Source organism: Papio anubis, chromosome 14 (genome assembly GCF_008728515.1).
Source record: "Papio anubis isolate 15944 chromosome 14, Panubis1.0, whole genome shotgun sequence".
NCBI lineage: Eukaryota > Metazoa > Chordata > Mammalia > Primates > Cercopithecidae > Papio > Papio anubis.
The window spans coordinates 9,405,967-9,428,356 of NC_044989.1; the positions used below are offsets into that span (position 1 = coordinate 9,405,967).

The 22,390-nt window shown below is 39.9% G+C and overlaps 1 protein-coding gene across 4 annotated transcripts in view; it reads right to left on the minus strand.

Annotated features, from left to right (window-relative positions):
• Window positions 1-7,212: 7,212 nt before the first annotated feature.
• Window positions 7,213-22,390, minus strand: part of YWHAQ (tyrosine 3-monooxygenase/tryptophan 5-monooxygenase activation protein theta) — a 49,224-nt gene continuing 34,046 nt past the window's right edge. For all 4 annotated transcript variants that reach the window (XM_003908257.4, XM_021924564.2, XM_021924563.2 and 1 more), the window contains 4 exons: window positions 14,606-14,729; window positions 11,343-11,506; window positions 10,586-10,681; window positions 7,213-8,575 (listed from right to left, as the gene is read on the minus strand). In XM_003908257.4, coding sequence (XP_003908306.2) covers window positions 8,516-8,575; window positions 10,586-10,681; window positions 11,343-11,506; window positions 14,606-14,729 — 444 coding nt within the window. In that variant the 3' untranslated portion in view covers window positions 7,213-8,515. The remainder of the gene's footprint in view (window positions 8,576-10,585; window positions 10,682-11,342; window positions 11,507-14,605; window positions 14,730-22,390) is intronic.

Below are 22,390 nucleotides of genomic sequence, written 5' to 3' on the forward strand. Positions count from 1 at the left end.
GGCCCAGGCTATGATATGTTGCAGAAATAGTATCTGAGGACAAAGAACAGATAAAAAATTAATCTCTGCATAACCCGTTCAGCAATGTGTAATGAAAATCTCACTCTCAAAAGTGGAAGTCTCCCCTTTCTTCTAAAGGGCATTAAGGGATACTCATGGCTCAGCGGATTCTGAAGTAGAAATAGTCACAGTGCTGTAGGCAGAAGAGACTCAACAATCCCATCATGAAAAAACCTCTAGAATTACTCACAACAGTAAAATTAGGACCAATTTACAGTCCTAGGACACGGATTGCAGAAACCTTTAAGACCATCCATAAGAAATGTCTTTCACACTTATTTGAAATCAATTTTTGACATCACAACCCACTTTTCGTACATGTATAAACTCAAATTGGTTTCACAAAGTATAATTTCCTTTATAACATGCTACATATTTTCCCTCCTATTAAAAGTTGGCTGTCACCCATTAATTAAGTTTGTTACCAGTTGGTCATGACTAGAATTTTAAAAAGCACTGATCTATTGCTTTAATCTTAAAAACAAACAAACAAACAAACAAGGCAACATAACACAGTTGCTGAGAGTACCAACTTTGAAGTAGGACTGCCCAGGTTCAAGTCCTGACACCACTACTTGGCTATGAAGCCCAAGTCCTAGGTCATGTCACTAGCTTCAGTGCTTCAGTTTCCCCCTCCAGAAATCAGGAGAAACCTTCTAATAAAACTTTGTTATGAAACTGAGTTTTATTTGTGAAGATGCCTACACAACATTCCTATTAAGGAGTGAAGATGCTGGCCCCAAGATTCCATGTAGCTTGCCAGTGAGTGGGAAGCTTGGCCTGGGACCCTGGCTGATGGCCTTTCCACTATATTGCAGCATTGAGCATGCAAATAACATTGATTATATAAGGGCCTTCGGTGTAAAGCATGTAAAATAAATGTGACAAGCAATGCTGGACAATAAATGTTTATTTCCTTACTTTCGCAAAGCAACTAGAGGGCTCATGCCTTTAAAAAATAAAATAAAATAAAAACTTACCAGATAAATATGAACTAAAGCCTTCATTTTCTGAGTGGCAGGGAAAAATAAAAATGATTTTCATTGAGAATTCTTTTTAATGTAGCCAGTAGAGATTGAGATTTGGAGTTATTTGCCTCTGATTCTTGTCTAGTTTCAGGCCAAACACTAGCTAGTTGCTAGGAGCTTGGGCAAGTCTGCAGTCTCTTTGGGCTCATTTCTGGAATCGTAAGATGAGAGTTAGGCCCAGGATGGCATAGCACTGCCCCTTTCGAGGTTTTCCCCAAAGGGCAAAACTGACAGACTAAGGGGAAAGTCAAAGAAAACAAAAACAAAAACCATCTCCAAAGATGCTAGGAAAAAAAGATAAACAGCGTTATTTACTTGCTATAGTAAGGAGGGTGACGCACTCACAGCAGGCAACAGAGACATAGAAATGAACTTGGTATGGTATCTTGAGTTCAAACTCTAGTTGGCTACTTAATAGACACATACATAAATGTTTTTGTTTTAGGACAGGGTCTCGCTCTACCACTGGGGCTGGACTGCAGTGGTGCAATCACGGTTCATCACAGCCTTGACCTCCCCAGCTGAGGTGATCCTCCTACCTGAGCCTGGCAAGTAGCTGGGACTACCGGCGTACATCACCATGCCTGGCTAGTTTTTTTGTAGAGGCAGGGTTTTGCCATGTTGCCCACTGGTCTCAAATTCCCTGGTCTCAAAAGATCCACGTGCCTTGGTGTCCCAAAGTGCTGAGATTATAGGCATGAGCTATGGCACAAGGCCCACATACCTAACTTTGAGCTAATAATTTTTTTTAATTTTTTTTTTTTTTTGAGACAGAGTCTCGCTTTGTCGCCAAGGCTGGAGTGCAGTGGCGTGATCTTGGCTCACTGCAAGCTCCGCCTCCCGGGTTCATGCCATTCTCCTGCCTCAGCCTCCCTAGTAGCTGGGACTACAGGTGCCCACCACCATGCCCGGCTAATTTTTTTGTATTTTTAGTAGAGAAGGGGTTTCATCGTGCTAGCCAGGATAGTCTCAATCTCCTGACCTCATGATCCCCCCGCTTCGGTCTCCCAAAGTGTTGGGATTACAGGCATGAGCCACCACGCCCGGCCATAATTTCATCTTTTTCTGATCAGATGTTCTGTCACGTAAGGGCACTTGAGAGGATTAAATATGAACGTGCATAGTACATGACCAGGTACCAAAAAGACTTCAATAAACGTTGGATCCTTCTAACTAAAAGTGCTGTATAAACATGCTAAGGTGTTATAATTTTAGGGGAAGTCTCCAGCATTTCCTCCCGGGTATTATTACTTGCCCCCTTTAAAGCATTAGCTCTGAAGGCATAACCTTTTTTTTTTTTTTCTTTCTGAAAGAGACAGGGTCCTTGTGTTGCTCAAGCTGGAGTGCAGTGGCTATTCACAGGCATGATCATCAAGCACCACAGCCCCAAACTCCTGGGCTCAAGTGATCTTCCTACCTCAGTGTACCTGGTAGCTGGGACTACAGGGTCATGCCACTGCGCCTAGCTGGCATAGCCATTTTATTTTTTTAATTATTTATTTATTTATTTATTTTGAAATGGAGTCTGGCTCTGTCGCCCAGGTTGGAGTGCAGTGGCGCAATCTCGGCTCACTGCAAGCTCCGCCTCCCGGGTTCACACCATTCTCCTGCCTCAGCCTCCCGAGTAGCTGGGACTACAGGCGCCCGCCACTGCGCCCGGCTAATTTTTTCTATTTTTAGTAGAGACGGGGTTTCACCATGGTCTCGATCTCCTGACCTTGTGATCCGCCCGCCTCGGCCTCCCAAAGTGCTGGGATTACAGGCGTGAGCCACCGCGCCCGGCCAGCCATTTTATTTTTTGAGACACGGTCTCATTCTGTTGCTCAGACTGGAGTGCAGTGGTGCAATCACTGCTCACTGCAGCCTCAATCTTTCGGGTTCAAGCAATCCTCCCACCTCAGCCCCCTGAATAGCAAGGACTAAAGGCGTGCACCACCATACCCAGCTAATTTTTGTATTTTTCGTAGAGACGGGGTTTTGCCATGTTGCCCGAATGGTCTCGAACTCCTAGATTCAAGCAGTCCACCCACCTCGGCCTCCTGAAGTGCTGGGATTACAGGCATGAGCCACAGCGCTTGGCCAGCATAGCCACTTTAAAATGAAGTGTGGGTTAAGCAGTAAATTGGAAAGTTTGCCCCAAATTGGATTTCATGATGATCTTCACATCTACACAGTGGTGTCACTTAACAGGAATATGTTCTGAAAAACGTCTCATTAGGCGACTTCATTGTTGTGCAAATAGCACAGGATGTACTTAAACAAGTACATAGTAGACCCTACTACACACCTAGGCTATGCAGTAAAGCCTATGCTCCTAGGCTACAAACACATACAGCACGTTACCATACTAACTACTGTAGGCAATTTCAACAACACTAAATATTTGCTAAACATAACTAAACACAGAAGATACAGTAAAAATCACCGTTGTATATTCAGTTCTCGATAAATGTAAACTGTTCAGCTAAGTAACATTAATTCCAGAGAAGGCAAAGCTTACCAAATACAAATTCTACATGGGAGAGTCATAGAGATATAAGGCAGAATAAAACATGCAAAATTGTGGCCGGGCGTGGTGGCTCACGCCTGTAATCTCAGCACTTTGGGGGGCCAAGGTGGGCAGATCACCTGAGGTCAAGAGTTCGAGACCAGCCTGGCCAACATGGCGAAACCCCATCTCTACTAAAAATACAAAAATTAGCCAGGCATGGTGGAGGGCACCTGTAATCCCAGCTCCTCAGGAGGCTGAGGGAGGAGAATCGCTTGAATCCATAAGGCAGAGGTTGCAGTGAGCCAAGTTTGTGCCATTGCACTCCAGCCTGGGGAACAAGAGGGAGTGAAACTCTGTCTCAAAAAAAAAAAAAAAAAAGTAAACATGCAAAATTGCCTTTATCAGTTTAAAATGAAAGTCTTTTTTTTTTTTTTTTTTTTTGAGGCGGGTCTTGCTCTGTCCCCTGGCTGGAGTGCGGTGGTCCTAGGCTCACTGCAAGCTCCGCCTCCCGAGGTTCCTGCCATTCTGCAGCACAGCCTCCCAAGTAGCTGGGACTACAGGCACTGCCACAGCGCCCGGCTAATTTTTGTATTTTTAGTAGAGGCAGGGTTTCACCATGGTCTCGATCTCTGACCAGCCGATCCGCCCGCCTCGGCCTCCCAAAGTGCTGGGATTACAGGCGTGAGCCACCGCGCCCGGCCTAAAGTGAAAGTCTTTCTAAACCATAAAGAATGATTGTTACTTTAAAATATATAATGACATGAACCTACAGTGAGACTCATCATTGGACAAAAAGTCACGTCTGTTCCTGTAAAAGGCCTAATATTTCTGAATGAATGACTCAACTCCTAAAAATTAGCCCATCTCAAAATCAGTGACCAAGATTCTGCTCTTCTTAAATTTACTCTCCAGTTGTAGTTTTTATGCATCTTTAAATGGCCTTCCTAATATTTTTCACCATTTTTTTAAAAGTCTCTACTGACTTTTTAAAAAAGTCAGGCGCCCGCCACCATGCCCAGCTAATTTTTTGTACTGATACATGCTTAAGTTACAAGGTATAACTATATTCTACCAACCGTGTCAAAAGAAAACTTACTGATCTTCTTTGCCAACCAAAGATTAACAAATGAATGTACAAATATGTTGAAATAAAAATCTGATTCTATTCTCGTTAGTGTTAGAATGCAATTTTAAAAATTTACTACTATCTAAATGCCATTTTAAAGAAAAAACTGCCAAGTAAGTTCTAACTACAAAATAGATGCAATGTTTAAAATTTCTGATCTCAGAAAGTAGTTTAAAAAGCTAAAGACAAAGCTCCTAGATTTAAATCCTCCCCCCACCCCAAAACTTTACTTACACTCTTTTCCTCAGGAAAGGCGTCCTCTCTCCTACTGAGTTCTTAGCAGTGTTCTATATCCTCTTCCTCTAGTGCAAGGAAGCCCAAAAAGCAGAGTCAAAAGGAGACACCACAGGCTGAGCCTGCTTTTAAAAGATGCAGAGTTTTTCTAAAGCAAGGAGACATTTCAAGTTGGGACAAAATGTTGAGAATAATTTTTTTTTTGAGACACTCTGTCACCCAGGCTGGAGTGTAGTGGCATGATCTCCACTCACTGCAACCTCCGTCTCCCAGATTCAAGTGATTCTCCTGCCTCAGCCTCTCAAGTAGCTGGGATTATAGGCCTGTGCCACCATGCCTGGCTAATTTTTGAATTTTTATTATTTTTTGAGACAGTCTTGCTCTGTCACCCAGGCTGGAGTGCTGTGGCGTGATCTCGGCTCACTGCAACCTCTGCCTCCCAGGTTCAAGCAATTCTCCTACCTCAGCCTTCTGAGTAGCTAGGATTACAGGCGCCCACCACCACGCCTTGCTATTTTTTTTTTTTTTTTTTTGGATTTTTAGTAGAGATGGAGTTTAACCATGTTGGCCAGGCTGGACTCGAACTCCTGACCTCGTGATCCACCTGCCTCAAGCTCCCAAAGTGCTGGGATTACAGGTGTGGGCCACTCTGCCCAGCCTAATTTTTGTATTTTTAATAGAGACAGGGTTTCACTATGTTGGCCAGACTGGTCTCGACCTCCTGACCTCAAGTGACCCACCCGCCTCAACCTCCCATAGTGCTGGGAGTACAGGTGTGAGCCACTGCGCCCGGCTAGAAAATAATCTATTTTTTAAGGCCAATTTGATAACATAATTCATTACTCAGCACATACCATTTTACTGGTCTTAAGACATGATCATTTTTTCCCAATTCAAAATGTTATTTTTACTAATATTTTTATTTAAAAAATAGTGTCCTGATTTAAATTTTGGGGTACCAGAGTCCTATTGAATTCTGCTTTTTCATTTCCCCTTAAAAACAAGTATAGGGGCTGGGCGCCGTGGCTCATGCCTGTAATCCCAGCACTTTGGGAGGTCAAGGCAGGTGGATCATGAGGTCAGGAAATCGAGTCCATCTTGGCTAACACAGTGAAACCGTCTCTACTAAAAATACAAAAAATTAGCCGGGCGAGGTGGCAGGCACCTGTAGTCACAGCTACTCGGGAAGCTGAGGCAGGAGAATGGAGTGAACCTGGGAGGCGGAGGTTGCAGTGAGCCGAGATAGCAGCACTGCACTCCAGCCAGGGAGACAGAGCAAGACTCCGTCTCAAAAAAAAAAAAGAAAAAAAAAGAAGAAATAAACCCCAACAAATATAGGTCGGGCATGGTGGCTCATGCCTGTAATCCTAGCACTTTGGGAAGCAGAGGCAGATGGATCACCTGAGGTCAGACGTTCCAAGACCACCCTGCCAACAGTGAAACCCCGTCTCTACTAAAAATACAAAAAATTAGCCAGGCGTGGTGGTGGGTGCCTATAATCCCAGCTACTCGGGAGGCTGAGGCAGGAGAATCGGTTGAACCCAGAAGGCGGAGGTTGCACACCACTGCACTCTAGCCTGGGGGACAGAGTGAAACTCTGTCTCAAAAAAAAAAAAAAGAAAGGAAAACAAGTATAAATGTACTTGTTTCATATTCACATTTTAGGATCAAGAATCCTACATAGCTATTTTTTCAGATTATCTTCTGACTTAAAAATCAGTTCTCAAGTCATTCAGTCTCAGTTATTTTTACTAATCTGAGATCGGTTAGTAAAACAGCCATTGTGATACTATAAAACCAAAATTATTTTGAACTCACTAATAGTAAGATTGAATGTTTACCAACAGAAGTATAGAGTCCCCAACTTAATTTTTTGACTTTACAATGGTGCAAAAGTGACAGGCATTCAGTAGAAAGCATACTTCAAGTACCCATACAATGAATGTTTTTCACTTTCAGGGTTCAAAATTACATGAGAAATCCAACACTTTAGTATAAAATAAGCTTCATGCTCTTTGATCTTGCCCAACTGTAGGGATAAGTGTTCTGGGCACATTTAATGTTGGATAGGCTAAGGTATAATGTTCATTAGGTTAGGTGTATTCAATGCATTTCTGACTTAGTATTTTCATCTTACAATGGATTTATCAGGGTATAGCCCCATTTTGAGTTGAGGAGTATCTGTATCTGAACTCTTACATTCCTTTTGAATATCCACTGTAGCACAATTCTAACAACAGCCAAGGCACTCACAATCACATAATTAACTCTGCTAGTTTTAAAATGTCCACTTTATTCCATATAACACTTAACCAGATATCATTTACATCTGAGGAAGAGATGGCCCATGAGACTGATCTATAGTAAAACACTCTAAGAAATGCAGTCCAATTTTATACATTTCCAGGCATCCCTAGACAAGTGTGTCACAATGCACAATGCAGAAATATAGGTATCACTACTACATTTTACATAAAAGGGAAGTATCAATAAACTTTAGAAAGTAGTAAATTCACCTGTCCCTTAAAATATGGGTATGCAATTGTTACAAAGCCATAGTAAATGGTTTATAAAATGTAATTTTATTTTCTGTTACTCTGCTGTTACATAGGGCATAACATTTTCACAAGGCTTTTTTGGGACTACAGTCAATGATTAGCAACACACAATAGTGGTCCAACTCTCTAAATAACAATCACTAGACAAACTGGACACCCTCTCACATGTGCACAAATCTGCATGGAAAAGTACTAAAGGTTTAGACTTGGACTTGTGTACTTTATTTCCCCTTTCTAGTGTATTAAGAAATGACATGCACTTTAATTTGCCAAAAGCAATGTTTGTATTCTGGCAGCAACATGCTACTTCTATCACATAGTAAAGTGAATACCAGAACTACAAAGGCAGGAGGTGTAAGTGAATTTTTATTGGGAAGGGAGGTTGGCAACTTAAACAGCAGCAAATAAAGAGTGAATAAGGAAACTCCCTGTTGCCACAGATATACAAGACCTCCTTATGTGATATAGGAGCCATTTCAATTTGTGACCCCAGCCAGAGATGGCAAGTGCTTTTCCATTCAATCTAATACTTCCGGATTCCTACTAAAAAGGAATACATTAAGAGCATGGAAAAGTTGCTTACTGAAAGGAAACCCCTGAAGAGTAAGGGAGGGAATGTAGAAATTAAGAAGTTATGTGGAACACTGTTTAAATTGTAATTAACTACATTTTCTTATCTTCACAGTAATACAAAACACAGTCACTTGCAGAACTGGTTCAGATTACTTAAATACCAGATACATTTTTAGTCCTCTACATAAGTGTTTGGGAGTTACTTATGTTTATATGAAATGAAGCTATTAATACTTTTCTACAGCAGTACTGCACACCAGGAAGGCCAAGACAAACACAAATCAAGGAATGAAGTTTTCCCAAAGCTGCAGTGTGAAAAGACTATAAACAGTTGATTCCATACACATGAATGGGTTTCTTTGCTATAGGAAATCCAAGTGGAATAAGGAATGGAGATGTGTAAAAAGGTTTCTTGAAGGAAAGAAGGATGACACCCTGTATGGATTTAGTTTTCAGCCCCTTCTGCCGCATCACATTCTTCTCCTGCACTGTCTGATGTCCAAAGCTAGAAAAAGAAGAATCATATTAAGTCATTATTTCTAGATTAGGCCATTACACTAAGTACTACTGTCATATCAAAAATAACTACAAGAGTAATAAATTCCTCAAACAATGGAGATCTTGACTAAGACTGAAGTTCTCTCTCAAAACCCCAAAGACCATCACATCCTTGCAGACCTTTCACTATGCATTTACAAAATGGCATACACACATGTCATTGGATATATGGTTTTATAGCTTCCTTTTTATTTAAAAAGCACTTGGCCAGGCACAGTGGCTAACGCCTGTAATCCCAGCACGTAGGGAGGCCAAGATGAGAAGATCGCATGAGGCCAGTTCAACACCAGCCTGGACAACATAGCAAGATCCCATGTCTACAAAAAATTTCAAAAACAAAATTGGCCAGGTACGGGGTGGTGTGTGCCTATAGTCCTAACTACTCAGGAGGCTGAGGCAGGAGGACTGCTTGAATCCAGGAGGTTGAGGCTGCAGTGAGCCATGATTACGAGACTGCACTCCAGCCTAGGTGACAGGGCGAGATCCTGTCTCAAAAAAAAAAAGTAACTTTTTAAAAAAGGCACTCTACTTTCATAATAAGCAAAGTGACAGTCTTAGAATTTAATGCTGTCTCTATTCCCAGCAGCCCAATGCTCTTCTTGAAAGCACTACTGCAGTATTATTACAGACTAATAAAGCAAAAAATTTTCACAGGGAGGAAAAAGCCACAATCATGGTTAACAATTTTAAAGTGTGTGAAGAGCTAAACTATAGCAAAAGCAGACTTACTTTGTGTTTCTCCAAGAATTAAACAGAAGTGGGTGATGGAAGCTACAGAGAAGCAATGTGTGCATGTATAGACAAGGTTCTTGAATTAGACAGAATGTTAAAACTAAGCGGATCTTCCATGATCTCTCTATTTTTAGGATAGAAAGATGAAGTGAAGAAGGGAAATATTTGTTGACTATAATTGTACTTTATTAGACCAACACCAAGACATTAGTGTTAATTTCAGAAAAGCTAGAATCTTACATAATCCTTAGGTTATTATGAAGATACTAAAATAAATAAAAATAAACAAAACAAAATCCCCCAAAGACCTGTCTCCATAATAGAGAAAACAAAACTGATTAAAAGATAGTTAGCTCCAAGGTACACATCTGGGAAGAGGTATAACTGCCTAATTTGCTCTTCCTCTGCAGAACTATTTGCTGATCATCTTCCATTGTCCCCTCACAACCACAGGGACTTCTTATGGCTAGAAATGCAGGGTCTTTATTTCCCTTTCAGTGGATGCATAAACACCCTATTCAGCAAAATTGAACAGACATGGTGCTAATTTAAAAAATACTATCTAGTAAATGATAAAGCACTAAACAAGGGGGCTGAGAGGACGAGATTTATATTAAAAGATTTGTTCCCTTCTTTTTCATTCTGTGAAGTCTAAGATTTTAACTATCAAATTTACTTGAACCTACAAAAGAATGTTAAAGTAAAGCTTAAGCTGTACTTTTTCTTGATTATTTCCTTTATCAATTGCCTATCTAAGAAGCAGGGAGAAAAAGACAAACAAAACAGAGACTTTGGCCTAGAAGCAGAGAAGGAGTAAATTTAGGTACAGGTTTACTCCCTAAAAATTCACAAAGTAAACTTTCATTAGAACGAGGTACTTCATGTGATTTTAAGAAAGCCTAGATATCTAGATAGTCCCTAACTGGCTATAGCTGATTTGCCCCAAATTATTGAAACTTTAGAAGCTCTCTTTATTAACATAATTTATCAACATCTTCATCCCAATGAAACAGCTGAGTTCCTATAATGTTACTTCTCAGGAAGGTCTGATAAAATGCCTATTCAACTTGAAAACCTGCCTACAAAATAATGTTTATCCCATAAAATACTAACACATATGTCATACTTTCAGTTCTTATGTATCTGCCCTAAAAGACACAAAGTCCAAAATAAAATATATTTTTGTTTCTGAAAAGGAAATAAAATTAAAGAGTAAACAACTCACTGTTAGGTTGTCTCTAAGCAACTGCATGATGAGGGTGCTGTCTTTGTATGAGTCTTCATTCAGTGTATCAAGTTCAGCAATGGCCTCATCAAAAGCCTGATAAATATTAATATCCATGGTAAAATATGTGCATTGACAAAAACTGGTTATTCTACAATTACAAACCAATTTTACAAAATAAGTGAACACCCACCTTATGTTCTACCATCAACAAACTCAACAGAACCATTCTCTCACACTCTCAGTTTAAGAACTTATGAGTATAACTGGAATTCTATAAAACTATACATTTAAGTAAACAAGCATGTCTTGGTTCTTTCACAGGACAAACAGAACAGCAGTAATGCTTAATATACTTCTTTCCAATAAGTAGTAGTAGTTATCTGTACAGTGTCCTCTTTATTCTCTCGTTTTGAGCCACTTTGAGGAGTGTGGCTAATGCACAGCTATTCTAGTAACCAAACCTAGCAGGCATGACTTTCCAATCTTTTAAGTTTCCTTCTTTATATCATTTATCCTTCTTTGATTACTCTGCTCAGTATGCTCTGTAGATGTATCACTGCTTATAATCATAGGGTAGAGTTAAGGTGTCAGGGGCAGGAATAAGGTAATCATGATGGTAAGAAAAAGAGGAGATTTCAAAATAAACATAGTAGAAATCATCCCTGGGTAACCAAGTAAAATACCTATAAATTAACATACCTGGTATCTCAAATAACTGTAGCTAAAGTAGGTATTTCCTGGACACACATCTTACCGTTTTAGCCAGCGTGCAGGCAAGCTCTGGGTTATTAAGAATCTCATAGTAAAATACAGAAAAGTTAAGAGCAAGCCCCAGGCGGATTGGGTGTGTGGGTTGCATCTCTTTCTTGCTTATATCAAATGCCTCTTGGTAAGCTCCTTGGGAATTATCTATCGTTTCTGTGAAGAGAAAAAAATAAGTGCAATATTAAAAATAACAATCCAGTGCATAGTACATTAACAACTTGAACATTCGCTACTAGCTCTTGGTAGAACCAAGATTTTTCTCTGTATGGGTCTTTTAAAATCACGGTAGCTAACAAAAACCATTATCATGGCCAGGTGCAGTGACTCACACCTATAATCCCAGCACTTTGGGAGGCCGAGGCGGAGGGATCACTTGAGATCAGGAGTTCAAGACCAGCCTGGCCAACATGACGAAACCCTGTCTCTACCAAAAATACAAACATTAGCCAGGCGTCATGGCGGGGATCTCTAATCCCAGCTACTCAGGAGGCTGAGGCATGAGAATTGCCTGAACCCTGGTAGGCAGAGGTTGCAGTGAGCTGAGAACGCACCACTATACTCCAGCTTGGGTGACAGAATGACACTCTGTCTCAAAAACAAACAAATAAACACACAAAAACAATATTGTGTACTGGGTATTTAAGAACTTATTTATGGCCAGGTGCAGTGGCTCATACCTGTAATCCCAACACTTTGGGAGGGTGAGGCAGGGGGATCACTTGAACCCGAGAGTTCAAGACCAGCCTGGGCAACATAGGGAAACCTTATCCCTGTCTCTACGGAAAAAAAAAAAAAAAAAAAAACCTAGGCATGGTGGTGTATGTCTGCAGCTCTGGCTACTTGGGAGGCTGAGGTGGTTTGAACCCAGGAGGCTGAAGCTGCAGTGAGCCAAGATCATGCTGCTGCACTCCGAACGTGCGTGACAGAGTTTGTCACAAACAAACAAACAAAACAAAAAACCAGTTTAGAATGTTGCTTACATATAAACAGCTTAATGGAAAAAAACATGAGATATAGTAAATCAGACTTTTTTCCATCCCTAGGCTAAAACTATTTTCTTATTTTATGTCTTTTAATTCTATTACTTGGAAATGCAGCAACGAAAAATAATTTGGATAGGGTGCGGTGGCTAACACCTGTAATCCCAGCACTTTGGAAGGCCGAGGCGGGCAGATTACCTGAGGTTGGGAGTTCAAGACCAGCCTGACAACATGGAGAAACCCCAGCTATACTAATAACACAAAAATTAGCTGGGAGTGGTGGTGCATGCCTGTAATCCCAGCTACTTGGGAGGCTGAGGCATGAGCCTCACTTGAACTCAGGAGGCAGAGCTTGCGGTGAGCCAAGATCACACCATTGCACTTCAGCCTGGTTAACGAGAGTGAAACTCCGTCTCAAAAATAATAATAATAATAATAATAATAATAATAATAATAATAATAATTTGACTGGAATACCCTTTCCCGAAATAATGTGAACTTTACAAAGATCATCAACACCAAAATCTCTATTTTTCTGATTTGGAGAAATACTGATTCTTAGTATCAAGAGATACTATATGAAAGGCAATATAAAAGTTTCCATACATAGGACAAAATCTGCTCTGACCTGAGTTTGATTACTGGCCTAATTAAAATGGTACTCTCCTTTCACAAAATGTTCAGTATTACCAACACTAATCTGATTATACCCATGTTTTGAAAAGGGGAGTTTTCTGTATGAGGCCACTGGCCTATTACAGCTTTAGAGATACTGATGTAAGAGAATTAAGCTATCTCTTTATGACCTGAATCATGTTCATTTTCCTTCCTCTGAAATGGCACATTTATTGATCTAATCCTGACTGGTATAGCCCGCATGCAATAAGAAGTTCTTCCAGCCTGACAAATTAGGAAGCACCAGTGTCTCGGCAATTAGGTTATAAAGACAGCCTATCTACGAATCCCAGACTATCAGAATGTAAATGGGACTACGTGTGAGATCAGAAAGTGCCAATGAGATCCTAAGGGTTAAATCAGGTTAAAGCTACAGCTATGTCTCAATCTCCCAAATACTTCTCTTTGGCTTTCTGATACTTAAATGTACAGTTCTGTGCCAGTATCATGTCCAATTCTGCTTATCTTCATGGCAACAGAAATTACACATCAGTAACAGAATAAGTTAGTTTAGTATACAGATTTTGTTATAGCAAGGTACAACAGTTTCTCAAGTACAAGTTCTCTTTATATATGCAGTTACACTGATATTTAGGATGGCAAAACTCATTTTCAGGTCATAGTAACTATTTGTAGGGGTATATCTTTGTAGACAGGGCAAAATTAAGAACAAAATAACAAACTTACTAGAAAAAATAAGGAACTGATACTTCTATTACCCAGAACTTGATAAATCTGGTAGCAAGCACATACACTAAATTTAATGAGCTCTATCTTACACTCAGCTACCAGTATCCCAGGAGACACTCATTGCGAATAAATTCACTTTTTTATTATCAAGTTAGGCAATTTGGTCACTTTTTCCCATATCCATGTTTTCTATGATAGTCTAGGTAAATAAATAAATAAATAAATAAATATAGGTATTTAATACTAAAATCTATTTTTATGACCACTACTTGATTAATCAACAATTCCTATGTATTCAACCTTCTCAAGTAAAACCTAACCATATGGGTCATTCAAACTTACTGTGAAGTTGGAACAAGTTATACACCAGCAATAACACACTCATTTCACCTCTCCTCCTCAGAAATTTGATTATATGTAATTAGCAGTCAATGTTATGACCCCTTAAAATAGACGATAATGAATTAATATGACAAACAGAAAAAGCACAACAACCTGTTTCCATGTTCTGTATGTAATTTCCAGTCATCTGAAGTTTTAAGGCATGATGACAGAAAGGCCATGTGAAATGCAGAATCACTCATAAAGTTTACACAAAAAACTCTGGAGCTAAAAATATGGTGAACCAAAATTCTAAAAAGCATAAAAGATAAAGCCCATTCTAAATAATACCATACGAGATTACAGAGTTCATAGATGAGCTTAATTTTTTTAAACAGCATATGATGTAAATTTATAACCCAATTTTCATTTTTGAGAACGTAAGGTAATACTAATTTTCTTGATATACACTGAATTATTTTTAAGTCACAAAGAGCCTTAAGACTACGTATACTGTCACAGTATCCCATTTATCCCCATTTCTTTTTTTTAATTCTACTTTTGCCCATATAACAAATATACTTACGTTTTCGATCATCACCACATGCAACTTCAGCAAGGTACCGGAAGTAATCACCCTTCATTTTCAGATAGAAGACCTTACTCTCTGGATTAGTTGCATTGGCTATTAAATATTTATCCAACAATTCCTGAAATAAATAAGACAGAACATTAGGCACTAAACTTCTGCCTATTGCACATTATCATTAAATGATAAAACTTCTGCCTAGTGGGCATTTCAATCATTAACTACTACAGTAATACTACACCATACAAGCCTGGACTTGAAACATGTTCTTATAGCAGGGGTTAGGTTGTTGCCACTAGTTGCCCTGGGAGGCTTTAAATGATGTAGCCTATAGTTTCTAATGGTAAGGCTAGATTCTAGATTACACCAAACATTGTAATTTGAAACAGCCTGTCTGTTCACTCATCCATTCATTCAACAAACATTTTCATACCTGCTAGGTGCTATAATGGATATAGAGAAGACTTAAAATCAGGCCCCTGCCCTCAAGAAGCTCACAGTCTGTTAAGTACACCAACTACACACCAAGCATTAAGAAAGATGTGGATACGGCGCTAAGAAAGCACAAAGAGGGAGCATCTGGCTCTGCTGGAGATGGCCTCCAGTTAAGACAGGATTCCCAGGGAAAGAGTATTTGAGGTGTCAAGAAGGAAAAGTAGAAATGCACCAAGCAGAAAACAGGGAGGTGCACTCATTTTAGGGAGGGGAAACAAAATGTTTAAAACATCAAGTACGAGGGAGAACAGTGCTACTCAGTGTCCTCTGCAGTCAAGTGTGCATCTAAAATGAGGTAAATACAGGAATCGAGAGTAACAGGTTTAGAAACTTAGCACAGCAATTTAAAAGAATAATTTTAGGTCTACGAAATCTATTTTTTTAAAAAAGTTCTTGAGTATGTCTTTTGTTCCTAATTTCATACAAAGAAATTTTCACTTCTAGAGGTACAGGATATGGTATGCCTTGGAGTATAAAAAGTCACAAAAGACAAATATGATAGAAATCTTCTTAGATTCAATTTTTCTTGATGCTAGTCATCCATTTAAAAACCTTTTTAGGGACGGGTGCGGTGGCTCATGCCTGTAATCCCAGCACTTTGGGAGGCCGAGGCGGGCAGATCACAAAATCAGGAGTTCGAGACCAGCCTGGTCAACATAGTGAAACGCCGTCTCTACTAAAAATACAAAAAATTAGCCGGGCGTGGTGGTGGGCACCTGTAATCCCAGCTACTCAGGAGGCTGAGGCAGGAGAATCGCTTGAACCTGGGAGGTGGAGGTTGCAGCGAACCGAGATGACGCCACTACACTGCAGCCTGGGCGACGGTGCGAGACTCCGTCTCAAACAAACAAAAACAAAAACAAACCAAAAAAAGTCTTTTTGTATTAAATATTACAAAGCAAAACAAAATTCTCACAAAAATGTTAAGATACTAATACCTACTTCATTGGTTTGTTTTGAGAATAAAACCAATAACAGATGTCAAAAGCCTGGAATAGTGTCACATGTTAAGTACTCAGTAAATGTTGGCTAGTATCAGCCTAGGTACACAGTTTGCCTGCCCAGGGACAGAGTTTGAAAAGCACTGCTCTAGGAAAAGTGAAACTAGTGAACGTTTTAAAGCAGGGAAGAGAGAAGATCCTTTTTACATTTTGGAAAAATAACCACAGATACAATCAGTTAATATTACATAAAAATACTATCTATGATACCAAACTGGCAAGTCTGGAGAATAAACAAGTAAGGTTGAGTCAAATTCACATAATTGGTAAAGAAAAGGAAAGCTGTTTATAAATTTAAAATAACAAAAGTTTAGAAAATACAATTCTAACCAAGAACTTTCTTCTTGTTTATCTGACTAAAAGTGGTCTAACAAAACGCAATCACTGCATTCATGGTTTTTTTTAGACAAAGTCTCTCTACTGCCCAGTGTGAGTGCAGTGGTGTGATCTTGGCTCACTGCAACCTCCACCTCCCAGGCTCAAGCGATTCTCCTGCCTCAGTCTCCCGAGCAGCTGGGACTACAGGCACACACCACCACGCCCAGCTTATTTTTGTATTTTTAGTAGAAACAGGGTTTCACCATGTTGACCAGGCTGGTCTCAAACTCCTGACCTCAAGTGATCTGACCACCTCGGCCTCCCAAAGTGCTGGGATGATAGGCGTGAGCAAATGCTCCTGGCCCGCAAGTTATTTTTAGAGAAAATAAACAGAGGCCATGTGCAACAGGTCATGCCTATCATCCCAGGAGTTTGAGATCAGCCTGGGCAACATAATAGGACCCTGTCTCTCCAAAGAATTTTTAAAAAATTAGGTGTGGTGGCACACACCTGTAGTCCCAGCTACTTGGAAGGCTGAGGCAGAAGAAAGGCTTAAACCCTGGGGGTGGAGGTTTCAGTAAGCCACGGTCGTGCCACTGCATTCCAGCCTGGGAGACAGAGCAAAAGAGACCATGTCTCTAAAAGAAAAAAAAACAAAAAAAACAAAAAAAAACAGAAAAACATTTAAAATCCTTTAATTCAAAAAAGATTTTAAATATCTAGATAATATATATATACACACACACACACACATATATATTCATATATATTTTTTTTAAGGGCCTGAGGCCAGAGAAAGTTAAAACACGCACACATACACACGCGTGCACGTGCACAAAAAAAATTAGTATAAAATTATGTATCGAAGTCCCAGAAGTTTATACATTATAAAAGTGATGAGTATCAAAATTGTGGCTCAAGTTGGAAAGTTGCTGAGCCAGGAGTGTGGCAACAGAGGTCATTAGGGCCACACCCAAACTAAAGGTAACTGTGACAAGTGCTGCTCCAGCATCACTACACTCTTAACTGTAAAAAGAACAGACGAATCAGATTTTCAGAATTTATTGTGCTCAACATCACCAATATAATTTTAATAGTTATGTAATAAACCGAGACACCTGAATCCTAAAAAATTACATTACTTTAACTTTTTCCTCTATTACCATTTTTATGTATTATGGATGACTTTCATACTAAAAACTATTTTTATGAACTGAATTTAGGGTTGTGGTGGAAGGAGGGGGGTAGGAAGCAATAGTGAGATAGTCACAAAAAAGTTCTAGATCTCAAACTGACTCAGTCATTGGAATCTTTAAATGAGTGGATTCTGAGAAGTAATATCAAAGAAGGCAAACATAGTATTTATACCAAGAGAAATACCACCTCTGCCTGTACCCACACCAAGGAACCCTAATACAAAGTAAGATGCCTCTCACTTTTCTTGTTCCTCTAAGTGAGTCAGTCAGTTACAATGAAATTCCACAGGATCTCCAAAAAGGTGCCAGCTCTGGTGAAGATATTATTTATAGTCACAAAAAAAGCTACTCAGTACCTTCAAGACCTAGTGCTCTGTTAACTGTGGTAGATGTGTAAGAGCAGGGGCTAAGAAAAGTCTGACCAGAACAAGGGTTTAGGGTGAGGAGTAGGAAAGAGAGAAACTTCCAGTCTAGCACTAGTCTCTCCTGAGTCACGCATGCTAGATGTGTGGGTGTTCACAAGGACTGTGGACAAAGGGCCTTCCAAGCATTCAGAAAGTTGCCAAACAGCTGCTGCATTCATTACAACACAGCCACTTATGAGCTAACCTTTCCTTTCTAAAATTATTAACTTAGACTACTAATTTGCATATAGCCATTACGTATGATTTACAGTGTTGGGCTTTTATAAACTGACTTGGGCATTACTTCCATCCTGGAGTTGTTCAGCCAGGTATCATGGTTCTTTGTCAGATGCCACTAGCTCTCTGTGAAGGAAACAACAGGTACAGAATAATTCCGTCTTTCCATATACTATCAGTAGTAAAGATGTATACTTTAGCTCAACTAAAAGACATAATGGATTCTGCTTCATGTCTTACCCAAATAATCAAGTCTGTATCTGTATTATCAATACCAAATATTATTAATACCAGATGGAATATAGGCTACAAATGTGTAATCTTTTAAAATTATTGTAAAAAATACAGATCAGAGACCAAAAACCCCAAACGGACACATAACTCCCTGAAAGTCTTTCCAAATAAGGGTACTGGTAAGAGGTCAGGAGGGAGGGCCAGGTGCCATGGCTCACGCCTGTTATCCCAGCACTTTGGGAGGCTGAGGCGGGTGAATCACTTGAGGTCAGGAGTTTGAGACCAGCCTGACCAACATGGTGAAACCCCATTTCTACTAAAAATACAAAATTAGCTGGGCGTGGTGATGCATGCCTGTAATTCCAGCTATTTGGGAGGCTGACGCAGGAGAACTGCGTGAACCCGGGAGGCAGAAGTTCCAGTGAGCTGAGATATTATACTCCAGCCTGGGCAACAAGAGCGAAACTCCATCTCAAAAAAAAAAAAGAAAAGAAAAAAAAAAGTCGCCAAGAGGGAGCATAGTTAGAAGTTCCCCCACTGACTTCTTCTGTACATTATTCTTTTTTTTTTTTTTTTTTTTGAGACGGAGTCTCGCTGTGCTCCCAGGCTGGAGTGCAGTGGCGTGATCTCGGCTCACTGCAAGCTCTGCCTCCCGGGTTCACGCCATTCTCCCACCTCAGCCTCCCAAGTAGCTGGGACTACAGGCGCCTGCCACCACACCCGGCTAGTTTTTTTGTATTTTTAGTAGAGACGGGGTTTCACCATGTTAGCCAGGATAGTCTTGATCTCCTGACCTCGTGATCCACCCGCCTCGGCCTCCCAAAGTGCTGGGATTACAGGCTTGAGCCACCGCGCCCGGCTGTACATTATTCTTATCAATTAAGCAGGAGCTCTCCCTTGTAAACTCTTTAGCAAATTTTATTACCTTGGGAGTTTTGGTGGGCTAATGTTGGAGATCCCTCTGGTGCTGACAGTGTTACTTGACTGAGGAGTAAAACGTGGATGGTAGTGTGTTCCTTTTTGAGAATGTGAAAACTAAGAGGTCAATGTACTACCCACAATAACGAGATGAACTAGTAATTTAGAACACTCTAGACCAAAGAAACAAGGCTAAGTAAAAGGAAAGAACGTAAGTTATTATAGAGGTTGCTTTAAGAAATGCTAAAGGAACTCAGAATAAGTTTAATCTTAGAAAAACAGGACGGGAACAATAATAGACTATAACACAAAAGCCGTAAAGAGTAAGAAATGAAACTGTCAAGAAATAACATTAATGCAAATTTAGAACAGTAACTATTCCTTTCTCCCACCCCCATATCTTAGAAAAAAAGGCTTCCAGAAGAAAAACAAAATCCCCATACGATTTTTAACAGTTAACTACTGTATAAAACAATCCTACTTGCCACTTCAACTGCTTTTTCAAAATAATTTATTTGGTTTCAGCGGTAAAATTCTGTAACACTCAACAACTTAACCTTTTAATTCTAAATTCATTTATAAGTGATTTCCACTTTACAGACTAAGCTACTCTTGTCTCTCATTAAGCTTATTATGCTTATTTATAGGATTGATTTATTTAAGAAAGAGTAGATAACTGTTACGAAGAGCCTTAAAATACAAGCAAAATAACAGGAAGCAAAAAAAATGTTCTAAGAAGTTTCAATTTCCTAATAGTTTACTGAGGTTGATTAGCAAACACACTATTATCATGCTGAATCTCTAACTTTAGGATACAAGTATCAGTCATTATTTCTATATTATCAGTTAATCAGGATATGAACAGACCCTAAAATGGAGTGTTTCTAATAAAGATAAGGCCAAATCTAAGCTAGAGATTTTTTCCCCCCTTGAGACGGGGTCTCGCTCTGCCAACCCAGGGTGAAGTGCAGTGGCGCAACCTCAGCTCACCTGCAACCTTCGCCTCCCAGTTGAAGTGATTCCTCGGCCTCAGCCTCCCCAAGTAACTGGGATTGTAGGCACCTGCCACCACACCCAGCTAATTTCTGCATTTTTAGTACTGACAGGGTTTCACCATGGCTGGTCTCGAACTCCTAACCTCAAGGGATCCGCCCTCTTCAGTCTCCCAAAGTGCTAGGATTAGAGGCCTCAGCCACAGCGCCCAGTTTAGAGATTTAATCAGTAAAACAAAAAAGGGACAGAGTAAACTCTGTGTTAGGTATCAGAATATTGAGTTTTAGAAATTAGATTATCATTTGTGGAACTTTTATACTATGGTTAGCTCTATAATCTTGTAGGAAATCACACCTTCTCAAGTGTCTGTCTCTGTAATTATGTAATGAGACTATTATGATCTAAAGGTCTCTGGTCTCAGAAACTACCATTTTATGACTATACCTGCTAGAATTAAATCTCATAAAGGATTTGCTGCCTTAACGAAGAAGGCAGTGAATCACCTAAGACTTAATCCAAGTTGATCATATAACATCAACTCATCTATGGAAATATTTTTAATCATTAAAAAAATGAATGCATTAAACAGTCAAATGTCCTTAAAATGTCCATTTTAAAATGTTACTAATAAAGAATTGTTGGGCCAGGTGCAGTGGCTCACACTTGTAATCCCAGCACTTTGGGAGGCCGAGGTGGGCAGATCACAACGTCAGGAGTTCGAAACCAGCCTGGCCAACACGGTGAAACCCTGTCGCTACTAAAAATACAAAAATTAGCCAGGCATGGTGGCGGGCACCTGTAATCCCAGCCACTCAGGAGGCTGAGGCAGGAGAATCGCTTGAAACCGGAAGGCAGAGGTTGCAGTGAGACAAGATCGTGCCACTGCACTCCAGCCTGAGCAAAAGAGCGAAACTCCATCTTTAAAAAAAAAAAAAAAAATTGTTAAGACTTAGAATCCAAGAATGACGAATCAACCCCATTCTGGTGCCCATGTTAAGTTCATTTTCAAAAAAACGAAGTATAGAATGAAGTAAAAATTTTGAGAGATAGAAGCAATCCTTTTATTTATTTATTTATTTATTTTTGATACGGAGTTTCGCTCTTTATTTATTTATTTATTTATTTATTTTTTTTTTCATAGAGATGAGGTTTCTCTATGTTGGTCAGGCTGGTCTGAAACTCCTGACTTCAGGTGGTCTGCCTGCCTCGGCCTCCCAAAATGCTCGGAATACAGGCATGAGCCACTGCGCCCAGCCAGAAGCACACCTTATAACCAATGTGACTGATCCCATACTCTGTGGGATTTAGCAGACACCACACAGCAGACATCAAACTCAAGTTGCAAAGCCTAATCAGATCCTTACATCCTTGCATCCCCAAGGTTAAAACTTTTCATTGAATCCTATACCAAATTCCAAATCTCTACAACCACATTTTAACAATGAAGTATACTGGAGGAGTAAAGCAACCATGTGATCTGGCTGCCCAGGACCATTCCAGTTTAAGCCCACTGTCTGTCCCAGCAGACAGATCTCATTTTATTGTCTTTTGCAGATACTGTGGTGTGTTTTTGTAGTTTTAACCAATTGAAGGTTTGTAGCGACACTGAATCAAGCATGTCTATCAGAGCCAATTTCCACCAGCGTGTGCTCACTTCATGTCTCTGTGGCACAACCTGGTAATTCTCCCAATATTTCAAACTTTTTATGATTATTATATCTACTATGGCGATCTGTGATCAGTGCTCATTAATGTTACTACTGTAATTGTTTTGGGGTACCCACATGCATGCCCACATAAGATGGTAAACTTAATCGATATATGCTGTGTCTGTTCTGACTGCTCCAACAATCGGGTGCTCCCAATCTCTTCTATCTCCTCTGGCTTACTTATTCCCTGAGACACAAAAATATTAAAATTAGACCAATTAATAACCCCACAATGGCCTTTAAGCGTTCAAGTGAAAAGATGAGTTACATGTATCCT